Source organism: Xiphophorus couchianus, chromosome 9, assembly GCF_001444195.1.
Source record: "Xiphophorus couchianus chromosome 9, X_couchianus-1.0, whole genome shotgun sequence".
In the NCBI taxonomy this organism is placed as follows: Eukaryota; Metazoa; Chordata; class Actinopteri; order Cyprinodontiformes; family Poeciliidae; genus Xiphophorus; species Xiphophorus couchianus.
In genome coordinates, this window is record NC_040236.1 from 21,816,884 (window position 1) to 21,836,332 (window position 19,449).

The 19,449-nt window shown below is 38.4% G+C and overlaps 1 protein-coding gene across 2 annotated transcripts in view; it reads left to right on the top strand.

Moving 5' to 3' along the window:
- The window catches only part of LOC114150672 (cyclin-dependent kinase-like 5), a 55,301-nt gene that overhangs the window by 1,961 nt on the left and 33,891 nt on the right, over window positions 1-19,449 (top strand). For both annotated transcript variants that reach the window (XM_028027260.1, XM_028027261.1), the window contains exons 2-3: window positions 2,092-2,303; window positions 5,501-5,535. In XM_028027260.1, coding sequence (XP_027883061.1) covers window positions 2,240-2,303; window positions 5,501-5,535 — 99 coding nt within the window. In that variant the 5' untranslated portion in view covers window positions 2,092-2,239. The remainder of the gene's footprint in view (window positions 1-2,091; window positions 2,304-5,500; window positions 5,536-19,449) is intronic.

The window sequence follows — 19,449 nt, forward strand, 5'->3', positions numbered from 1 at the left end:
GATATTAATGAGGATGTATGCAAATAATCATTTGCTGATTTATTTATTATCATTATAATTATTGTGGCACTTTTGGCACTCGATACACACCACATGTATAGGCTTTGCCGTCAACTTGACACATTCCCTCCATTACCACGCATGAGTCATTCTGTTTATACAGACAGAAATATAAGATCCAAAGTGATGCTCAGTGCCTTTCTGATCATATAACCCTTCTGGATGTAAGGAAATGGCTTAAATCGGCTCTAAAACCAAAAGGTTGCATGCCAAGCGACACGATAACACACGACTGCAGGTGACTAAATGAAATATGTGTGGGTGTGTGTGTGTTTTTATATCTCCTTCTTTAAAATTGGCAACAGTTGCTGTCAGTTCACCCTCATCGATGCTTCGCTGGCTGAGTGAGATAAGACCACACAGCAATATTTAGCGATCAGGGAGACAGAGTTTATTTTTGGTGCCGAGGTTTTTGCATAGTGATGAGCGGCCCCAGTGCCCACAGCACCGTAGGAGACTGGGAGTGTGAGTAGGCAATGGTTAAGTCCTTGAGCTCTTCGGCAAGGGGAAGATGAATTGGGGAAAGTGGTATCTGGAGCCTTATCTGATTCAATAAGCCTAAAAAGAGTGCGTGGATACCAGAGGAGGAGCTTTAATCACGTTAAGGATGTGTGTGTTTCTGTTTCGTTCTGCTGAAAAGGTAGGGACAGTAGAAGAAGTCTGATGGCACATCTAAAGCTCAAAATTTCCCTATTGTATTCATAAATCTCTTGTCGGCTTTTGGTACGTACGCAATATTTAGAGTTCCCCACAGTCAGTGTTGCGTAGTGTCTTCAGTTGCTCCGAAGCGGTGTTATTTATGCTAATATTCCTAATAATATAATCAGTTATAGCCTAACGGGTAATACCTAAGACTTAAGTTATGAGGCAGAATGTTCGTGGTATAAACTGGGAGCGAGGAAATTGAATAATTAGGGCATTTTACAGGCGAGGGAGGTCTTTTAAAAGAGGATTATAAATGGTGGGATCCACTGGTTTTGGGACTGTGATTTAAAGCCTTCGCTGTGCTCATTTAGATCCTTCTTTATGCCCATCTTCTCACCAGACTTCAGCCTGTTCATACTGAACTGTATGAAGAGTTCACTTAATTTCTGATAAAGATACGATAACCAGCAGTAAAAGCGCCATGTGGTTTGGATGGGTAGTTTCTCATTTAAGATAGCCAAAAATCCCTAGATATCATACTGCAGGTATTTATTATAAAATCCATTGGTCTGAATGGTGACGTCTCTGCATTGGGGAGTCTTATATGCAAGCATTAAAGGAAGTGTGAGAAATAACACGTCAGTTATAAACAAGGTTTTTCCACTGAGAGTTTACGATCTGATTATTTCACTAGTGTTCGTTAACACGAAGGAATTATTTACCTAAAACAAACTCCGGTAGCTTGCTGAAAAGTTACTTGTTAGTTAGTTTTGTCTTATTTCAAGTGTACTGAGGTAGAACCAAAAATAATTGGTAAGATTTTGTGTTTTTCCAGTGTAGAAAATCTGTTATATAATAGTGTTACCTCTATAACAGAGATAGGGGGCACTTTGCTAGCTTTTCCATCCATCCATCCATCCATCCATTTTCTGTTCACCCTTTGTCCCTAATGGGGTCGGGAGGGTTGCCGGTGCCTATCTCCAGCTACATTCCGGGCGAGAGGCGGGGTTCACCCTGGACAGGTCGCCAGTCTGTCACAGGGCAAGTTTTTGCACCATGACTCCAAATGTAACCTTTTTTTTTTTGAGTGAACCAGGGGTTAGGACTAGTGCTGAGTTACTCTATCCTTAGTTCAGTTGAACAGATTTTTTTCTGGCATTTCATTAAGGATTTTAAACATTAGGAACGGTATGATGGTGAATTTAAGCAGTTTTGAAAACTGCGAACTGTAGTGTGCATTGATGCTACTAACTGCCCCACGCCTACTGTAGATAGTAGTTAATGCCATGATTTTGTCAAGACGATGGTTTAAACAATTTTCCCTAGTAATATTGTCTGCTGCCATTAGAGCTGTTTACGCTGTTTTAATTTGGTGCTTTTCTGCAGGTGAAGACGAGAAGGCATGAGGCCCATGTTATGGATTACAGCAGATGTGGCCGTCTGTGGGGCCGCCAGCTGGCCGCCGCATGCCGTCTTGTAGCCAGGGCCCCTGTGCCTGAGCTCCGTGCACCTCACACATCATACCTTTGACTTCATGAAGATTCCTGACATCTGTGATGTAATGAATAAATTTGAAGTCCTTGGGATTGTGGGTGAAGGTAAGGATGACTATTTGTCTTTATTTGATCTGTTAAAAACAGTGAGTACAAACCAGAAATGCTCTTATCAGGCTTTTTTTCTTTTTTTCTTTCTGGTTCATACCAATTTCAGGTTCTTCTTTGAAGTCTGACATGCTAGATTTGACTTTTTTTTTTAGCAGTCTTTTTAAATTAATAAGAAAAAAATAAATTCAAGATTATCCCAGTTTATACATAAAAACACTTGTCCTTTATTCCTATCTATATTTTTTTATTTTATGCTTTCAGACTGAAATTGGTGGGAGTTCTTAGTTTTGATAGACTTCAGAATTAGAGGGAAAAAAATTTTCGATTTTGCAAAATAAGTCATACTTCTTGAATTTGTCACATGCTGCCACATTACAACCATGATTAACCTCCAGATACTCTGCATCTAATCTGAGTCTGAGCTGTCTTTGCAAAGAACGTTCAAAATATCCTTTTGATGCGCAAAACACAAGTAATATTGACATACATAATTTTCCTTCTACTTACCAATATAATATATTATCTATAATATAAAATCTTAATAAAATACAAATTATTTGGTTTTTAACCTGAATAAAATATGAAAATGTTTATTGGGCACTCCAATTGCTTAATTTATTTCAATTATTGAACTAGATGTCTACAAAGAAGTTTAATAGAATTGCGTCTCTCACAGTGTTGGAGTAGCTGTTTGGAAGACATTTCAAATATCCACAATAAACAAACAAAAACAACAGAAACAGCAAATAAAATAAATTACAAATTCTCTGCAAACAGAATTGTCCTTCAGACTAAAAAGACCAAAGCAGCACACTTTAATCATCCGGTTCTTGGTAGTAGAATAAAGAGAGAAACAATAAGTCATGCAAATGGAAATCATCGAGCTTGTTTTCGTCTGTCATGCGATTGATTGATTTGTTGCTTGTTGCGAGAGGTAGCAGGTTTACTCGGTTGCTTTACATTACAGTGAGTTTTGTATAAAACACGCATGCCGCCTTTCCAAAGTGTCGTCAGCTTCAAGTGAACCACGGTGGGTCCGAGAGTTCGGCCCCTCAGAAAAGCTCCCTCTGGCTCGTCTTTTGCCTGGAGCGGCTCGCTCAGTGTAAAGTTGCAGCAGCTCTGAAGCGAGGCCACCCACTTGTCCCAGTTTTCACGCTCCTACACTGACATTTAGAATGTGCGTGTAGCGTGCCGCTAGAGGACACGGGGAAACTTTTGTGTTAGGGATTTAAAAAGCTGAGTGCCTCTCCAGTGATGAGTCGCTCTGGAAGGAAGGAACCCTGCGCTTTTAGGGCCACATTAAAATATAAAGCTGTACGAGTTTGTCTGTCTCACATCAACTTCAGCCTCTGCCTTCGCGCTTGTGGTCCAAACGTGTTCCTCTCGGTTCAGTGCTATTGATTTTGTCCTCCATTGATCGGGGGTCCAGTCAATTTTGCTAATGACTTAGGGCTAAGTGCTTTATGTAGGTTCACCCCAGCAATTAAAAGCTCTTTTATGTAACTATCTCCGCTATTTGTTGTCGTTTCTTTTTTTTAAGAAGAAGGTTGTTATTAGGAAATACATTACTGGGGTTAGTGTCTTTTAGCACACAAGCTAAAACTATGCTTTTGTTGTTTTGTTTTTTTTGCTTAGTGTTTGGTGCGAGGCTACAATCCCTCACAAATGTGTTCATAACGCCTTGAAAATTTCTCCTTGCAGGCACAAACTTCACAGTTTTCCTTAGAGAATTTTGTTACAAAATATAATCTGAGGAATTTGTCTTGCATTTGTATTCCCAGAGAAATAACGCTATGGTGCTGTGGGGGGATTTTTTTCTTCAGTTTCGATTGAGCAGTGACAATGTAATCCATCGGAATGAAAAGTATATTTTCTTTTTGTCTTTTTTCTCCATCTAATCCGACTGACTTTGAGCTATTTTGCAAAACAGAATGGGTAGAAATTGACAAAAGTGAATTTTAGAGATGATGTTAATGCATTTGAGACTCATGTTAGTAAAACATTTTCAAAGCTATGCTACTTAACAAATCAGTCCCAATAAAACACATTTAATTTTGTGGCTACTATGTGAAACTTACAACTTAAACATACAGGGACAAAAATGCTAGAGCAAGATATTGTATTTTAGAGCAGAAGCTTGCAGTTTATCCCATTTTACATGATCAATTAAACATTTTTTATCAAAAAAAAAAAAAAAATTGGGGGGATAAACTTGAACATAAGAATTTACATCAAAAGAAAACTATCCCATTGATAAAATGTTTCTTTGATGCATTTGATTTAAATTCATGAGCACTAAATATTCAGCGATTGATCACAAATGAACAAATAGAAACTTCTATGCACCACAAATCTGGAACAAGTCATGAAACAGCCGAATCACCGAGTTCCTTTAAGTCTAGACTAAAATCAACGCAGATGTTTAGAGTTGCATTTGTGCCACAATAAATGAAACACTAACCAACAAGTTGATGTGTAAATTACGACACTTGGGGGGGAAAAATTTGATGTTTCGATTGTTGATTTTTCTGTGTTTTTATGATGTAAAACACGTCGCACTGCCTTGTTGCTGAAATGTGCGGCACAAATAAACTGGATTGATTGATTGATAGAAGCAACAAAAATATTTGTGGTATCAACAAGCCCGGGTTTTGTCCTCAGCATGTTAAGGTTGTCGGTGTTCCGCCGTTTTAGATTTGCAACCCGTTGGTCTGGATGTATTTACCGCATGTCAGAGCGGCTTCCTGCTGAGACAGACGACCCGCCGACAAACCGGAGAAGGAGCACAGAGCAGTTTGTCGTGTGCCTGCTCAGCCCAAGTCTGGTGTCCCCCAGGGGACACACATCTGGGACTGCCAGGGTCGATAACAGCAGAACCACACCAGCTCACCAACACTCTTATTACTGAACAACCTGTGCTTTTACAGGTTAAAGATGTTCTTAATTAATTCACATTAAGGTGTAGGAAGTATGACAGAAAAATTTTTAAAAAAGATTTAAAATACTTTGTTGTTTTTGGACACTTGCTTCACTACCTTGACCAATGCAATAGAAGTTACATATATGCACTTATAATTGTTTTTATCAGGTTGAGGATGTTACCGCCCGCTCAGTTAATCCGAATGCATGACTGGGTGTTAGTAGAAATAGCTGTGATAAGTTATTATTAACACGGTTTGCTTTTGTTTTAGGTGCTTACGGTGTTGTTCTGAAGTGCAGACAAAAGGTAAGATCAAAACTTTGATTGCATTCCTGTCCTTTATATTATACGCATAAAAAATGGTTTCAGAATGATAGCTTAATTATTACTTTAGGACGGATGTCCCAGTCGGGACTTTTGGCACATTATACCTTGATACTTTGTATATGCTACAAAATAACCTGTATTACATGCTTAGTACTTTAGTACTTTTCAGATTAAGGATTTTGTAGATCTTTTTCTTTACAGGAACTGATATTTTCTCAAATTTAACATACCAAAATAAGGTTAACGAAGCTAAGAAAGCTGCTATAACATCTCATAGTGTGTCACCTGAAACGCTCCCATCTTTATCATTCATTCTGAACATATATTTGACTCTACACATTAGGTTACATGCATCTTCATGTGAATAAAGTGACAGTTTTGAGGTTATTTAAAGCTTTCAGCATTTCACAATGTCTCGTTTCAGATTTATTGGTTTGTTGAAAGGGAGCCATCCTAACAGTTTGCACATGCTCTCTGAATGATTCGGGGGTTCGATCTGGTCTTTAGTCATATTTTATTGAAGCACACCGACCGCTAACCTTAGCACATTTGGTCTTGCTCTAATACTATTCATTGATAATGTGTTTCATGAAATATTTCAGAGCTGTTGCAGTTACTGTTGTGCACACAATACTTTGTTTTCCTGATTCATAAACGTAGCCCTTTTTATTGAACATCATAAATGTTAAGAGTAGTGTTTCAGCTGCTGTCTGTGCAGTTCTCCTGGGACAGCTCTGCTGTTGTTAGCTCCTTGGTAAGGAAAGTAGCTAGTAGCTGGCCTAAAAGTCACCAGAGGTTGCTTGATGACCTCATCACCTAATTTGCATAATTCACCGTTTCCCTGAAATTGTAACAGACGTCGTGGGAGAGATGAATAATAATAATAATAATTGCGTGACAATAAGGGAGCAAAAACTCAAATTTATTTTCTTATCTACAAATGAACTTTCTTTTAGTTGATCGCCGATCCATCCATCCTCAAGTAATCAGTCCATCACTTACTTGAGTCAATTTTGTTTATTTTTTTGTACATGGTTTTCTATTTTTAGTATTCTTTGTCAGCTTTCCAATAGGGTGTTTTTGCTTTCTTTTTAAACCTATGACCATAGTAGGGATTGACAACTACTATGTATACTCTTTTGTGGACCATCTACATTACAGTAAGTCATAAGTCGACCAAAAGGAGATGAAAGAAGTGTAGTGATTTATTTTAGAAAAAAAATATTGCACATTTTCACCCTGCTCTTCGCTGATACCCGATCTAGAAAGTTTTTATATATCGGGACCGATACAGATATTAACATCGTATCGGTGCATCTCTAGTTATGTAAGATGAGGAATGTTTTGAGTGAGGCATTTAGAGGGTTCTCTGACCTGACCCATTAGTCATTTTGTAGGAAAGTACCAAGAGGCTTCTGAACGCTCGAATACTGGTTGTAATCATTTTTGCATGAAATGGAGCTTCGCTGCGAAACCGTGTCTTTTAATTTCCTCCTTCTGTTTTCGTTTCTGCCAAAATGGCTCCCGGTTCGTCTTGTTGCTGTTTATTTTGTTTTCGTGTCCCCGTTTTTCAAGAAGCGGGGACACATCTACTGCTGCATAAAAGAAAATAGGAAGCCCATGAAAAGTAAGACAGCCCACACTGCAGTAACAGCCCTTGTCATCTTAGCTCGTTTAAAGGAAGATGCCGTGGCAGAAATTGACAGCAATCCAATATGAGTGAGAGAAATTGCCTCCTACTTACAGAAATCTGCAAAAAAAAAAAAAGAAAAAAGAAAGAGGAGACAAAACATTTTCTTAACCTCCTTATCCAGAGTTCTTGATGGTTTTGTTCTCGCTCTGCAAACTGTTCGTCTGCCCTCATTACGTTGTGGAATCAGCTTTATCACTCAGTGCCGCCGCATTTTTCAATGCCAGGGAGTTGAGTTAAACCTAAGGAATGTAACACTTGTTTTTCAGCAAGCATTGTGAAACGATTAAGGAGAATTTGGGGGGATGGGGACGGGGGTGTAAAAAAAAAAAAAAAAAAAAAAAGGACAGTGCCGGGGCAGCACAGCCTGTAATTACTGGGCTTTATTATTCAAATTGATTGATCGCTCAGCCAGGCAGCTGCAAATGCCAATGTCTCCATTTTAAACAACAGGACGCACATCAATAGACCTCATTTCGGTTCACACAGCAGATGGAGTCTGCTTTCTGCCGCGCTTCCTTTGTTGTGTTTACTTGGGCAAAAATCCATCACCGGCGATCGTGACGGAACTGTTCAAAATGTTAGAACCGAGTAAAGGCCCCGTCTGCTTGATAGAAAGATAATTTCTCCACTAAGTTCTGCCCTTCTTCGTCATGTCTTCTGTGTTTTATGGGGTGTGTAAAAATACACTGCCTCGTATATATGTGACTCGTGAAAAGCATGCGGCTGAATTCTCTGGCCGCCGATCAATATGGGCCGCTGCCATCTGGAAAATCTTTGCATTGTTTGTGTGAATGAACTGCCACGTCTTTCTCAGAGCTAACGCACAGATCCGGCCTGCACAATTACGCGCGCACAAAAAGCGCCGCAGAAATAGCACGCACGCTTTCAACACATCCAGTCAGCTGACGGTTAGCATTGCAAGCACAACACGCGGGCCCACAGAGGAGGGTTCACGATGCTGCGACTCTGGAGAAGTGAGTTCACTGCACGAGTCTGCAGCTGCTCGCTCTAACGGAATCCATCCGCTCGCCTAATCACGATGATTAGATGCAAAGAATGCGCGGATTTCGACGTAGAAGGGAAGCGAATACTCCCAACACGTACTTTCAGCAGTTTCCTCCCGGTAATCCGAATCTATTTGCGGACGCCGCATCTGCTGCACGGGATGCGTGCATGAAGAGAGGAGGCAGCTGGGGCGATTATGGCGTGAAGATGGGAACAGAACGAGGGGGCTGATGCCACAGCGCGGAGGGTTCAGGTGTAATCTTTTGATTGTCGCCGATGCTCCATGGTCTGGGCATGCTGAAGGTGACCAGGTCCAACACACATAATCAGATTTTCACACAAAGAACTCGGCTGAAAAAAGATGGAGGGGAAAAAAAATGCAATAGATAAACATTGCAACGACAATGTTTGTTGCGATTCATGAAAACAAACGTCTTGCTCTCTCCCTCCTTCCAGTACTCTCTTGATTTTCAGCGTTTTAGGTAAATCTGTCATATTTTGGGATGATATTGACATGAACAGTGAGAGTTAATAAATATATATATATGTACTTATATCTGTGAAGTTATTGCATTTACAGCTGTTCTTTTAAATATTAATGTTGCGCATACATACTACGATGATGATATATATTTGTGATTCGTATTGCTGTCTGACCAAAAACACATACAGATCAAATTCTAAAGCCTTGATCTGCTGATATATATTTTAGCAAAACCTTTTTAAAGCACTAAAACGTTGTCATTTTCCTAAAAGTAAGTAGTTTTGTTTGCCAAAACTGATTTTGAAAAAAAAAGAGTAAAACAATAAAATAAAAAAAATGACCGCCTTTTTTGTTGTGCCAAAGATGATTTAGGTAAAAAAAAATTGGCACAAAATGACTTTAGCCATTATTTTAGGAAGGTGACAATATAGGAGAATCAAAAGAACTGCATTTAACATTTTTTATGATCTTCCTGTCTTTATGTATACTAGAAGCAGAGCAGATGTGTCATTGAGAGAGCAGTAGCTGTAAAAAAAAAAAAGATGTTGGAGGGTTTAAAGAGAAAGAAGTATAGAGAGAATACAAGACCCTAGACGTTTGCTTCCACACCTGCAGAAAGAGAGAGAGAGAAAAAAGAAAAACAGAGCAGTCCAGGATTTCTAAATGGCAACTAATATTTCTAAATCTAGTGTGTTGCATAACCGGCAAAGAAGCTGGAAGCTTTAAATGCTAAAAAAAAAGGCAAATGTGCAATCTGTTTAGCCTTCCTGTTATCTGCTGAAGACTCACTAGCAAACAGCCAACTTTAAATCTTTAATCTTTGTCACACGCTAAAGTATCAGTACACCCTGATTAGTAAAATGTCTGTTTTGGGTTGAGTTTCTAACAGTCAAGCTGAGAATAGCGTTCTCTGTGCATCTCCATACTTTGATATGTGGTTATCTCATTATTTAATATAAGTGAGGGCAAAATGTGTATAAACCTACGCTTTAACTAAAGCTTTGTTGTCTTATTGCACGGCCCATTTCTTAATGTTTTCTTGAGAATATGCTGGGAGATTTCAGAATCTGTCCTTCTTCCGATTTATATTCACCAAAAAGAAACTCGACCTTTTAAAATGACAGTATTTCGCCAATTCACTATCGATTTTTAGGGATTGTTTCTCTAAATTCTGTGTTTTTCAGTGCTACCCACACATTTATTCAGTCTTCCACCATGGCGGACCCACAGAATTAGTCAATATAAAGGACAGAAGATTTTATTTGCATTGTGACTTTACAGACGGCAACGCACGTTATTCTTGGACCGCTCTGTGTTGCTTGAATTTCCTTATTCTGTATATTTTTTTTATTTTTTGCTCTAAATATTTCAGGAATGATTCTAGAACCTTTGCATGCCTGCTGAAGATCAGCAAATATATTTTTTTGGAAGTCTTTTGAAATTGTGTTTTTGTTGTGTGATGATGATTCACACCCAGAAATGTTTGACCTGGAGGTCAGACTTTGGTAGCTCTTTATTCCTTCAATGAAACATGGCGCCCACTCACACCCGACTGCCGTTAAATTGGTTTTTAAAACTTAAATCTAGTTTCAAGCTCAAACTAGTTACTAATCGCGGAGGTTTGGATACTTTTGTCATGATAATATAACAATAAAAATTTGTTGTAGTAGAGTTTGGTACACCTTTGTCCACAACAACAACAAAAAATAAAGAACGTTTTTATAGTTGGGTGAGAGTTGATCTGTACATATAATGATTTACATTGAACAAATTTGAGTTCTAAGATGCTCTACCTGCTTTGACCTCCGTATACAGAGTAATTAGAGTTTACGTCCTTTGAACATGTTCACGTTTTGTCATGCTGCAACACAAAACTCGGTTGTGTTTTATGAGGATTTTATGTGGCAGACATAAAAGTAGTGCATAATGGTAAAGTGGAAAGAGAAGGCTACACAACTTCAAAAAGATTTACTCACCAAAATGAGAGCCATGAATTAAAATGAAGCTCCCGTGATGAGTCAGTACCTTCCAGAAACGTCCTTACCTCGAACTACATCTGTGATTCTTTTTGGGCGGATGGGACCAGTTTTTCTTTTTTTTTTTTCTTTTTTGGCTGTTCTTGGTGAAGAGTGTCTCTTTTTCGTTACTTTCCTGGATTTAACTTTGACTGGGCCATTCGTGGCATTAAAATTAGCCAAGTGCCTCAAAGCATTTTTTAAGGAGTTACTGTTCATGATTAACTAACTTGGAAACAACATACTGAACTTGTATGTAGAAAGACAGTAAAATCAATAAGTGTTTTGTGTAAAGTTTATTATTTTATGAACCGGTCTTGCATGTTGACATTATATGACAGCTTAATACATCCACATTTAATATATTTAAACAATGTCTGGAGTGCTACATGTCAATAACATCTCCATACGAGGTACAAGATTCTGCTAATTCAGAAGAAATTTTTAAGAATAATGACTTTTCCAAACAGACTGTCTTCATCTGCTCCTCTATTTTTTAATCAAACATAAGGTTTTGATTATATTTAATGTGAACATTTATTGTAGATTTATTTTTATGTATAAGTATGTACATCTAGCTTCAGATTTGCCAATAGTTTTTCAAATCTTTTTTGCTAAATATTCTGATTTCTACCCTTTTTCAACAAGACGCCGTCATGACTTTCACTTACGCAGAACAGCAATTAAGCAAAATGCACTTCAGCATAGATGGGCTTATCGGATACATACACTGAAATGTGGACTTTGAAAGTGACACAAGTGTGAAAAAATTTGAGTATGAATACTTTTCCAAAGCGCTGAATTAGTGACTAATGTTTTTAGACCATTTCAGCCACTCAACCATTCCATCTATCCTACTGCAGAATGCATTTAAATATGGAGCTAAATTCTTTATGTGGCAGTGCTGAAAGTGTTACTTTGCACACCAATGAGATCTAGTCTCTTCTCACCAGAGCAAATTTTATCACAACTCTTTGGTACAGAAAGTACCCAGATTAAAAGTGCAGCATCCTGCTAAAGTACGTCAGATCGGGTCGAGCGCACTGGAACACGAAGAAGCTTTTGTTTTACTCCTCATCTTTAATTGATGTTTTTGTCAATGTAAATTATGGATACCAACAAAGAGGATCCAGCATTTCATTTGTGACACAATATGCTGTGAACTCGGTGTTTTATGGTGACGTTCCGGTAGGAAATGAGACGCTGCTAGATTGAGACATTGAGACTGTTGTTGCTAAGCATGGTTTCCAATAGAAATGCCGACATGCAACAGGAACGCGCACACACTGAAATCTCGCTGTGTTGCAGCATCATGAGCGAAGAGCTGGCATACCTCCAAAGAAAATAATCTTGCCTTCGAAACATTGTCTCATGACTTTTTGTGCTTCCTCAAATTTCATTTTTAAACTTCTGATTATGAAAACTGCTATCTTTGAGTGTTCAACCTCTTGTGACAACTTACTCACCAAAGGTTGTTGTTGTTGCGTTAAGGAATGGGATGTTCAAAAGGAGAACTTTAAAAATAGTTTCCAACCACCTTCTAAAATCTGGTGAAACTTTTAAAAGTTTCGTGATTTTTGTCTGCTTATATGACACGCATGTTTAGGTTGTGTGTAGGGCTGGACGGTGTGGTTGAAAAACGCACCACGATATAAGCGTTTTATATCAGTCTTTATCGATAACTATTGATTAGTTTTTTGTTTTCAATATCTGAAATACATCCAAGCTGTTGCTGTTGCCTTTCCTGTTTGTTCCACCGTTTTCACTCCATGCTTTTGTTGTTTTTTCGTATTTGTAAGCAGTTATGAGGCACAGTGGTGATGACTTAGACCGCTGCTGCGCAAGTTACGCGACAGGTTGTTGCTAGGTAACCACAAGTTACTTGGCAGGTTGTTGCTAGGCAACCAGTGAGCAAGTGAGTTAGTCGATGCCCCCCACCTTTCTTACCTGGCCATGAGAGGTTGAGAGGCTGAAGTCTTTCCTCTGCCTACATCCCCCAGAATGCCGTGCGGCCCTGGATTGGAGTTCAGTGACATTATTGAACATTTCATCAGTCGTATTATCTTTTCATATTTATCAAAGTATGTAAGCAAAACATTTTTCTCTTTTTATTGAATTTGAATGGAATCATGTGTCTATTGCAATATATTATATTGTTATTGATCTATTGTCCAGATCTGGTTATGCATGTAAAAAAAAACAAGTTTTGCTTGCATACTCTGGTAGAACTTTGTCAGTTCTCGATCACAGTAGATCATTTTCAGATCTTACTGATTTGTAGCTTTGAAATAAAAAAAATACCATTTTGAGAACATGTGGTTCTGGAGTTTTGCTGTGATTAAACCTTGGCTATTAGTCCCAGAAGCGATACCAACTTTTTGCTTGCGTTAGTTTCACCTTGGTTTCAGTGACTCACGTCAGAAGTCCTGTTTAATCTGTGTACGTCACAGAACACGCTTCATTCCTCAGCACCATCAGACGTATGTGACACACTTTTCAGCCGTCTCTCTGCGGTATGTTTGCATTTAAAACTGTCCTGCCCATGTTTGGTAAATCTCGACCTGACAAAATGAGACCCTTTGTTGGAATACAAAGGCTTCTCTCTAGCAGATAATCTAAATCGTGGATAAGTCTTCAACATGCTCGCTGGTGGTTCTGTAGCATGTGGCTGTATGTGAGCTGTTTAAGTGAGTGGGTAAACACTAGTTGGTGTGAGTATTTGTGTAAGCGTGGGACACCCCTTAGGAATGCATACGGAGGCACCCTGAATGTGCTTGGCCTCTTATTAACTCGTTCCCAAACCCACTTCGTATACGCAGAGGTAAAACATTAACTGTTCCTCATATGCGTGCCATTTAGATCTGTTAGGCCCTTTTGTTAGTCAGACTAAATGTATCAAACTGAGCAGCATGTGGACGACCATGAGCATAGCTGCAAAGATATTCCTCGGCCGATCTAAACTGGGACATCCAAAAGATTTCAGAATGTTTAATTGCACCGTTAAAGTTTGTCCATCCCTGAAAAGCTGTCTGCCAACGACCAAAAACAATAACCCCTGCAGATCAATATGCTATTCATCAATACATTTCCATGGGGAGCCTGGATATTTACAATTTTTAAATATCCAACCTGAATAATAACTTTACTTTTTGTTGACGTTATTTCTGGTATGTCTGGTTATGTAGAGTTTGTGGATTTGAAGCCTCCAGATATCTCACCTATTGAAAACAACATCTCAGTGCAGTAAGGATGGGCAATATCGACTTAAAGTTTTATTGTGATACTTAGTGGTGCTTTTGTGATAACGATAAAAGTGATGATGACAAATCTTCATTACTCCATTAGGTAAATCTAGGTGTGGTTGTGAGTACATGGCACGGCAATCAAAGCTCCACAAACACAAAAACTGGACACCAGTCAAGTACAAAAGTGTGATTTGTATCACCAAACTGTACACAGTAACTGCATTTAATCATATTTTCAAATTTAGGGATATTTACTCAATGGAAAAAATAGCAACGCAATCAATTCCAACAATACAGACAGTTTTTGAGGAGGTTTAGACATATTTGCAATGTCTAAACCCCTTCAAAAACAGGAATTTATCATCACAACGGTAAATCATGTTAAAAAAAATTATCACAATAAATGATAAACGATGCAATAAATGCCCACCCCTAAAATGCAGTACTGTCAAAAGTTCAGCACAGCTAAATTAAATGAATAAATAACATGCGAGGTAATTCAGTGATTTGAATTGGCAGCGTTGGAGTAAAAACTCATTTAAAACGTTTTGACAACTCAGACTTAACACAGTCATGAATCTATTAATTGTTTCTCATGATAAAGGTTTGCTGCAAAGTCAATGAATGACCCGAATCTGGTTGAATTGTTTTTGTAATGACTTGGATTGATTTGACTTGAGTCTGGATCTGATTGGATAGGAATTGGACCAGTCCAGTTGGTCCAATTTTGATTGGACCAATTAAATTTTGTTTAAATTGAACCAATTCAAACAAATTGGTGCTACCGTAATAAACTCCGTTCAAGAGAAGTATATATATGGAGAGAGTTGGAATAAAAGTGACAAACATTTTTTCTCACCCTTGTTTAAACTTAGGTTGAATTTCCAAAATTATTTCTACTTGCCAAATGCGAGAAACCTTGACGAGAACATTTTTAGAACGTTTTTTGTAACTTTCCTCAAATTCGACGTTTTGCATAGACTTTGGTCCGTATCAGGAAACCTACAAAAAATGCAGGCCACTTACTAAAAAAAAAAATCTAAAAAATGTTCTTGTTAAGTTTTCTGGCATTTAACAAATAGAAATAATTTTGGTAATTCCAACTAAGCTAGAAGAAGTAAAGTTTGGTCTGATGTGACTTCACAGTGAGAAAAAAAAAAATGCATTTGTGTCTTTGTATTCTGTTAATGGAAATGTCTTGTTTCAACTGTATATATACACATTTTAATATAATAACGTAGACACTGTATTATTAAGACAGACAATAACCAGAGAGGAGCATCCTGGTTTGTCGCGCGTACGGACCCTCTCGGTTCACAGTGTGCATTTTAGCTGTCACGTTCTCAAGTCGTGTGTCTTGCTGTGAGTTCCTCACTGCTGATTCTAAATTGCATGTATGAGCTTGCATAGTTGTAAGTGTTAGTATTATCGCTCTGACAGAGTGTCAACCTGTCCAGCGTTTCCACCGCCTCTGGATAATATTGGTATACACACTACATATAATTGCTGTTTTTTTAAAAGTAGCATACAGTGACTAAACCTCTAATATGTAACGCATGGTTTCAATTAACTTGAATTTTGGCTGCAATGAATACTATAAGCTATACATAACCAAAGCTACGTTCTTTTGGGCTGGTTAGTTTCTCTTCCAGAACCTTAGTTATTATTTCATGTCATGTATTGATGATGAGGAATCCAAGAGGAACGTATTGGTGAATGGCGAGAGACCGTATCTAGGGTAAAATGTACAAGGCAGAATAATCAGAAGTACTGAACATAGTAAAGGAAAGCTAATGAAGTTTAGTGTGATGCCAAAGAAAACTTCAAATCTTAAAGACTTGAAGCTCAACACCAAAGATAAGTCATTAAAACACCAGCAGAACGAAATTACTGTAATGTCAGTCAAGATGTTTCTCTTTATTATTGAGAGAGCTTTAAAGAATTTCTGATACACTATGTTTAAATAAAAATGTACAGATGTTGCTTTTTTTGTCCAGACATTAAAAAGTGCTAACAGGAGCCGTAGCCTTTTAAATGTCTGGGCCCCGAGTTTTTGGGGGCACCAAACATTTATTTTTCAAATTTTCTTACAAACACATGTTTTACAAAAAATGTACTTTACATAAAACTTAGTGACCAAGTGAGGTGTTTTGACAATGGTAGATTTTTCAGAATATTATAAGTAGTTAAATCAGGAAAATTTTTAAATTATAAAGTTAAGGTACATCTTTCAAATTAATGCAAAAAATGCATTCATTTGTACCCACCGGCTTGTTGAGCTACCTATTAATGTACTGTGATTACCCAGCAAAAAATGTGTTAAACATGTAAAACACGTATTTGCTGGATAGGGCAAAAATATGTCCCATGTCCTTTCAAATTTCACCCTGGTTGTTTTATTCTTTTATAAGAAATCTTTGTCTCATTTCCTATGAAAAACTAATTAAGGAAAAACTTTATAAATCTGAATCTTCCAGCTGTAGGAATAATTGTGGACTTAACTGTTTGAACAAGCATGAAAAGTCTCCAATACGGGGGTTTAAAATGACAGCAACAGACTGCGGTTTGACGGTTCAGGCCGATGATATGCTGGCATGAAAATTAAAAAGAAAGAACATTAGTTCAAGTCGGACGGAAATACCTTTTGACAACGACGCCCCTGATTTACATGACATGCAAGAAGGAAGAGACACATAAGCAAGCAAGATCATCAATTTAGCTCAATCGAGGAGTTGGGACTTTCATTTACTAGTCTAGAAGAAAAACTTGGAAGACAATAATATAAACTATCTAATGGCTGACATGATAAACAAGTCATTGCACGAGTTTAGCGGCTCATCAGAGCAGCGGAGACGACAAGCACATGGTCACAAGTCACACTATTATTAGGAAGTGAGCAAGAACATATGTGGCACATGCCAGAACGAGTCTGCAGGCAGCGCTCGCTCGTTGTGGTGAATGCTCCTGGCAGCTCCGCCGTGGCGTGGGGTGGTATTTTCCTGGCGCGGGTTAGGTCCACAGAACCCCTGAGGGCTGACGACGCATGCCAGCATGAAGGCATTCTATATGAACACGTTGAGCAAGTGAGGAAGCGGTGGCTACCCTCTAGTCAGAGCTGTGTTTTTCAGAATGATAGCGTCAAGTACAAAAATATGCCACATGGCAAACTATATATCATTTTTAAAAAATAAATCTGTCAATGCAGTAAGTGTCCGGTGGGATTTTAAAGAGATTTTGTGTTAAAATGTACTCCGTGTTCATATCATTTTCACTTGTGTTAAATTGCTTTTAACCTAAGGCTTATGACTAATGCGCATGCTGGCTTGGCGCAAGTACTTCTGCTGTCAGTCAAGTTGATGAGCACAAACAGAGAAATGTTGTCTGGCTTTTACCACTTTAGAGATTGCCCTGCTCTTAAAAGTTTATAGGGCATTTTGGAAATTCATTTAAATGTGCGATTTTTAGGCAAAAAAAGAAAAGGTTTTGTTTTCTATGTTCATGTTCACGTAGCACCAGAACATTAAGGAAGAGTTTGGTTTTTATTTGAGACTAAGGGTGCATTCACACCAGCCCTATTTAATCCGCTTTAATCGAACTCTAGTTTGTTTCCAGAAGGTCTGGTTTGTGTGAATCGAACTCTGATGTGGACCAAAACGGTGAACGTTTACTAAATACCTCGGTCTTGGTTTGGTTGAAGTGAACTCTAGCTCGGTTTGAATACATATGTGAACGCAAGCAGACCCACGGCTGCATTAAACACATAAAGAGGACTACAGCGCAAGGCATTCTGGGTAAATACAACCAAAACAAACGTGAGAGGTCAGGGTTAGGCTTTTCAAATGGTTTGGATCACTCAGTTGAAAATATGAACTGTGTCAGTTGAAAATGTAACAAATGTTGCAATTTGTTACATTGCAACATTTGCAATGTTGCAATGTAACATCAAGATTTGTAGTCTGAATTTCAACTAAAACAAAATTTGTCTTATTTTATTATTACGACACTACAACATAAAACTGTTGCTTACATCACGTAAGAAGTATTCACCCACTTGGATGTTTTACTTTTCTTATTACTTCTACAAATCAGTCATGATCTACAACAATATGGATTTTTCTTTCACCCAAAAAAAAGGTAAAATAGGTTATTTCTGCAAAATAATATAATCCAAATAAAACATTTATATATTTCCTCAGGTCCTAATAATTTCTAGTTACAGCATGTCATATCCTCAGGTCTTAAATGTCATATTCTGTAACAGAGCGGTGTAGTTAAAGAGTTATTTCTGTTTCTTTCTGCTTCATTCTTCCTCTCATATTGTTCCACTTTCCCCCCTGAGAAAGAAGTCTTATAGTTCCTCCAGTTTGCTTTGTTTTTGTCTGCGGGTTTACTCTGTGATGAAAACAAACACGCTACAATCTAAAATGAGTTATAATATACCGACTGGGTCTTTGAATCCCAGAACGTTCCACGTGAGATCCAGTGAGTCACCCTCCATCTGTGGTCAACTGTTGTTTGTCCTGATCAAGAACAAGGCAGGACATTTTTATTTTAGCATCACTCAGAGCTATTTTTATTTCATAATCAATCTCCCTTTTGCAGCAAAAAAAAAAAAAAAGGAGCTGATTCAATCGACGTAGATGCTGTTTTCTTCCAAATAAGACATTTATTTAGTCGGAGGAGAGAGAGAGAGAAAAAAAGGAAAGGCTGCCACCTCCTTTGACGGGAGCAGTTATTTTTGCAGCCTGTGAGTAGAAACTGGGACAGAAGAGACAGAAGGACTTTCACATCTAGCCTTAAATGGGTCACCTTGAGTGGAAGAGTTGCAGACGAGTTCCTATCAGGAGTCTGTTAAAAAAAAAGAAAAGAAATAAAGATGGCGAGGGGACTCGTGTTTGCTGTCTGTGTCGTGAGGTTTTGCTTGTCCCCTGAGAGACACGGGCTGTTTAAAGTCCGTCTTACACTGAGACCTAGTCCACTTGTTGATGCAGCCTGTTGTAGTCGTAAATACAACCAAAACAAAACGGGTGACTCTAGCCGGAGGAAATGGCTTGAGGTCTTTCGCCAAAGACAAAAGAGAGATCCTACAACCGCTAAAGAAATCTGACGCTACTCCATTTCTGTTTGCATTTTGTCAAGAAGGACGTTTTTGTGTCATTTCCTTCCGCGGTTCTTGTTGCACAGCCACCACAGGCGCGGAGGGGAACAGGTTTTTCAAATCGTTTGGATCGTTTGACGCAGTGCAACGTGAAAGAGAACCACACCACCTGAAGAAATAACAAATGTTGCCGTTTTGGTCCCCGATCGAAGCGAGTCTTCCGGGCTGTCGAGCGAGAAAATACCCACACAAATCAGCCTATTAGAGGCGATGGGAAAGGTGTTCAACGCATATTTTGCAGCGAAGGGGCAAAACTTTCTGTGTTCAAAAATACATGAATAAATGTTTAACTG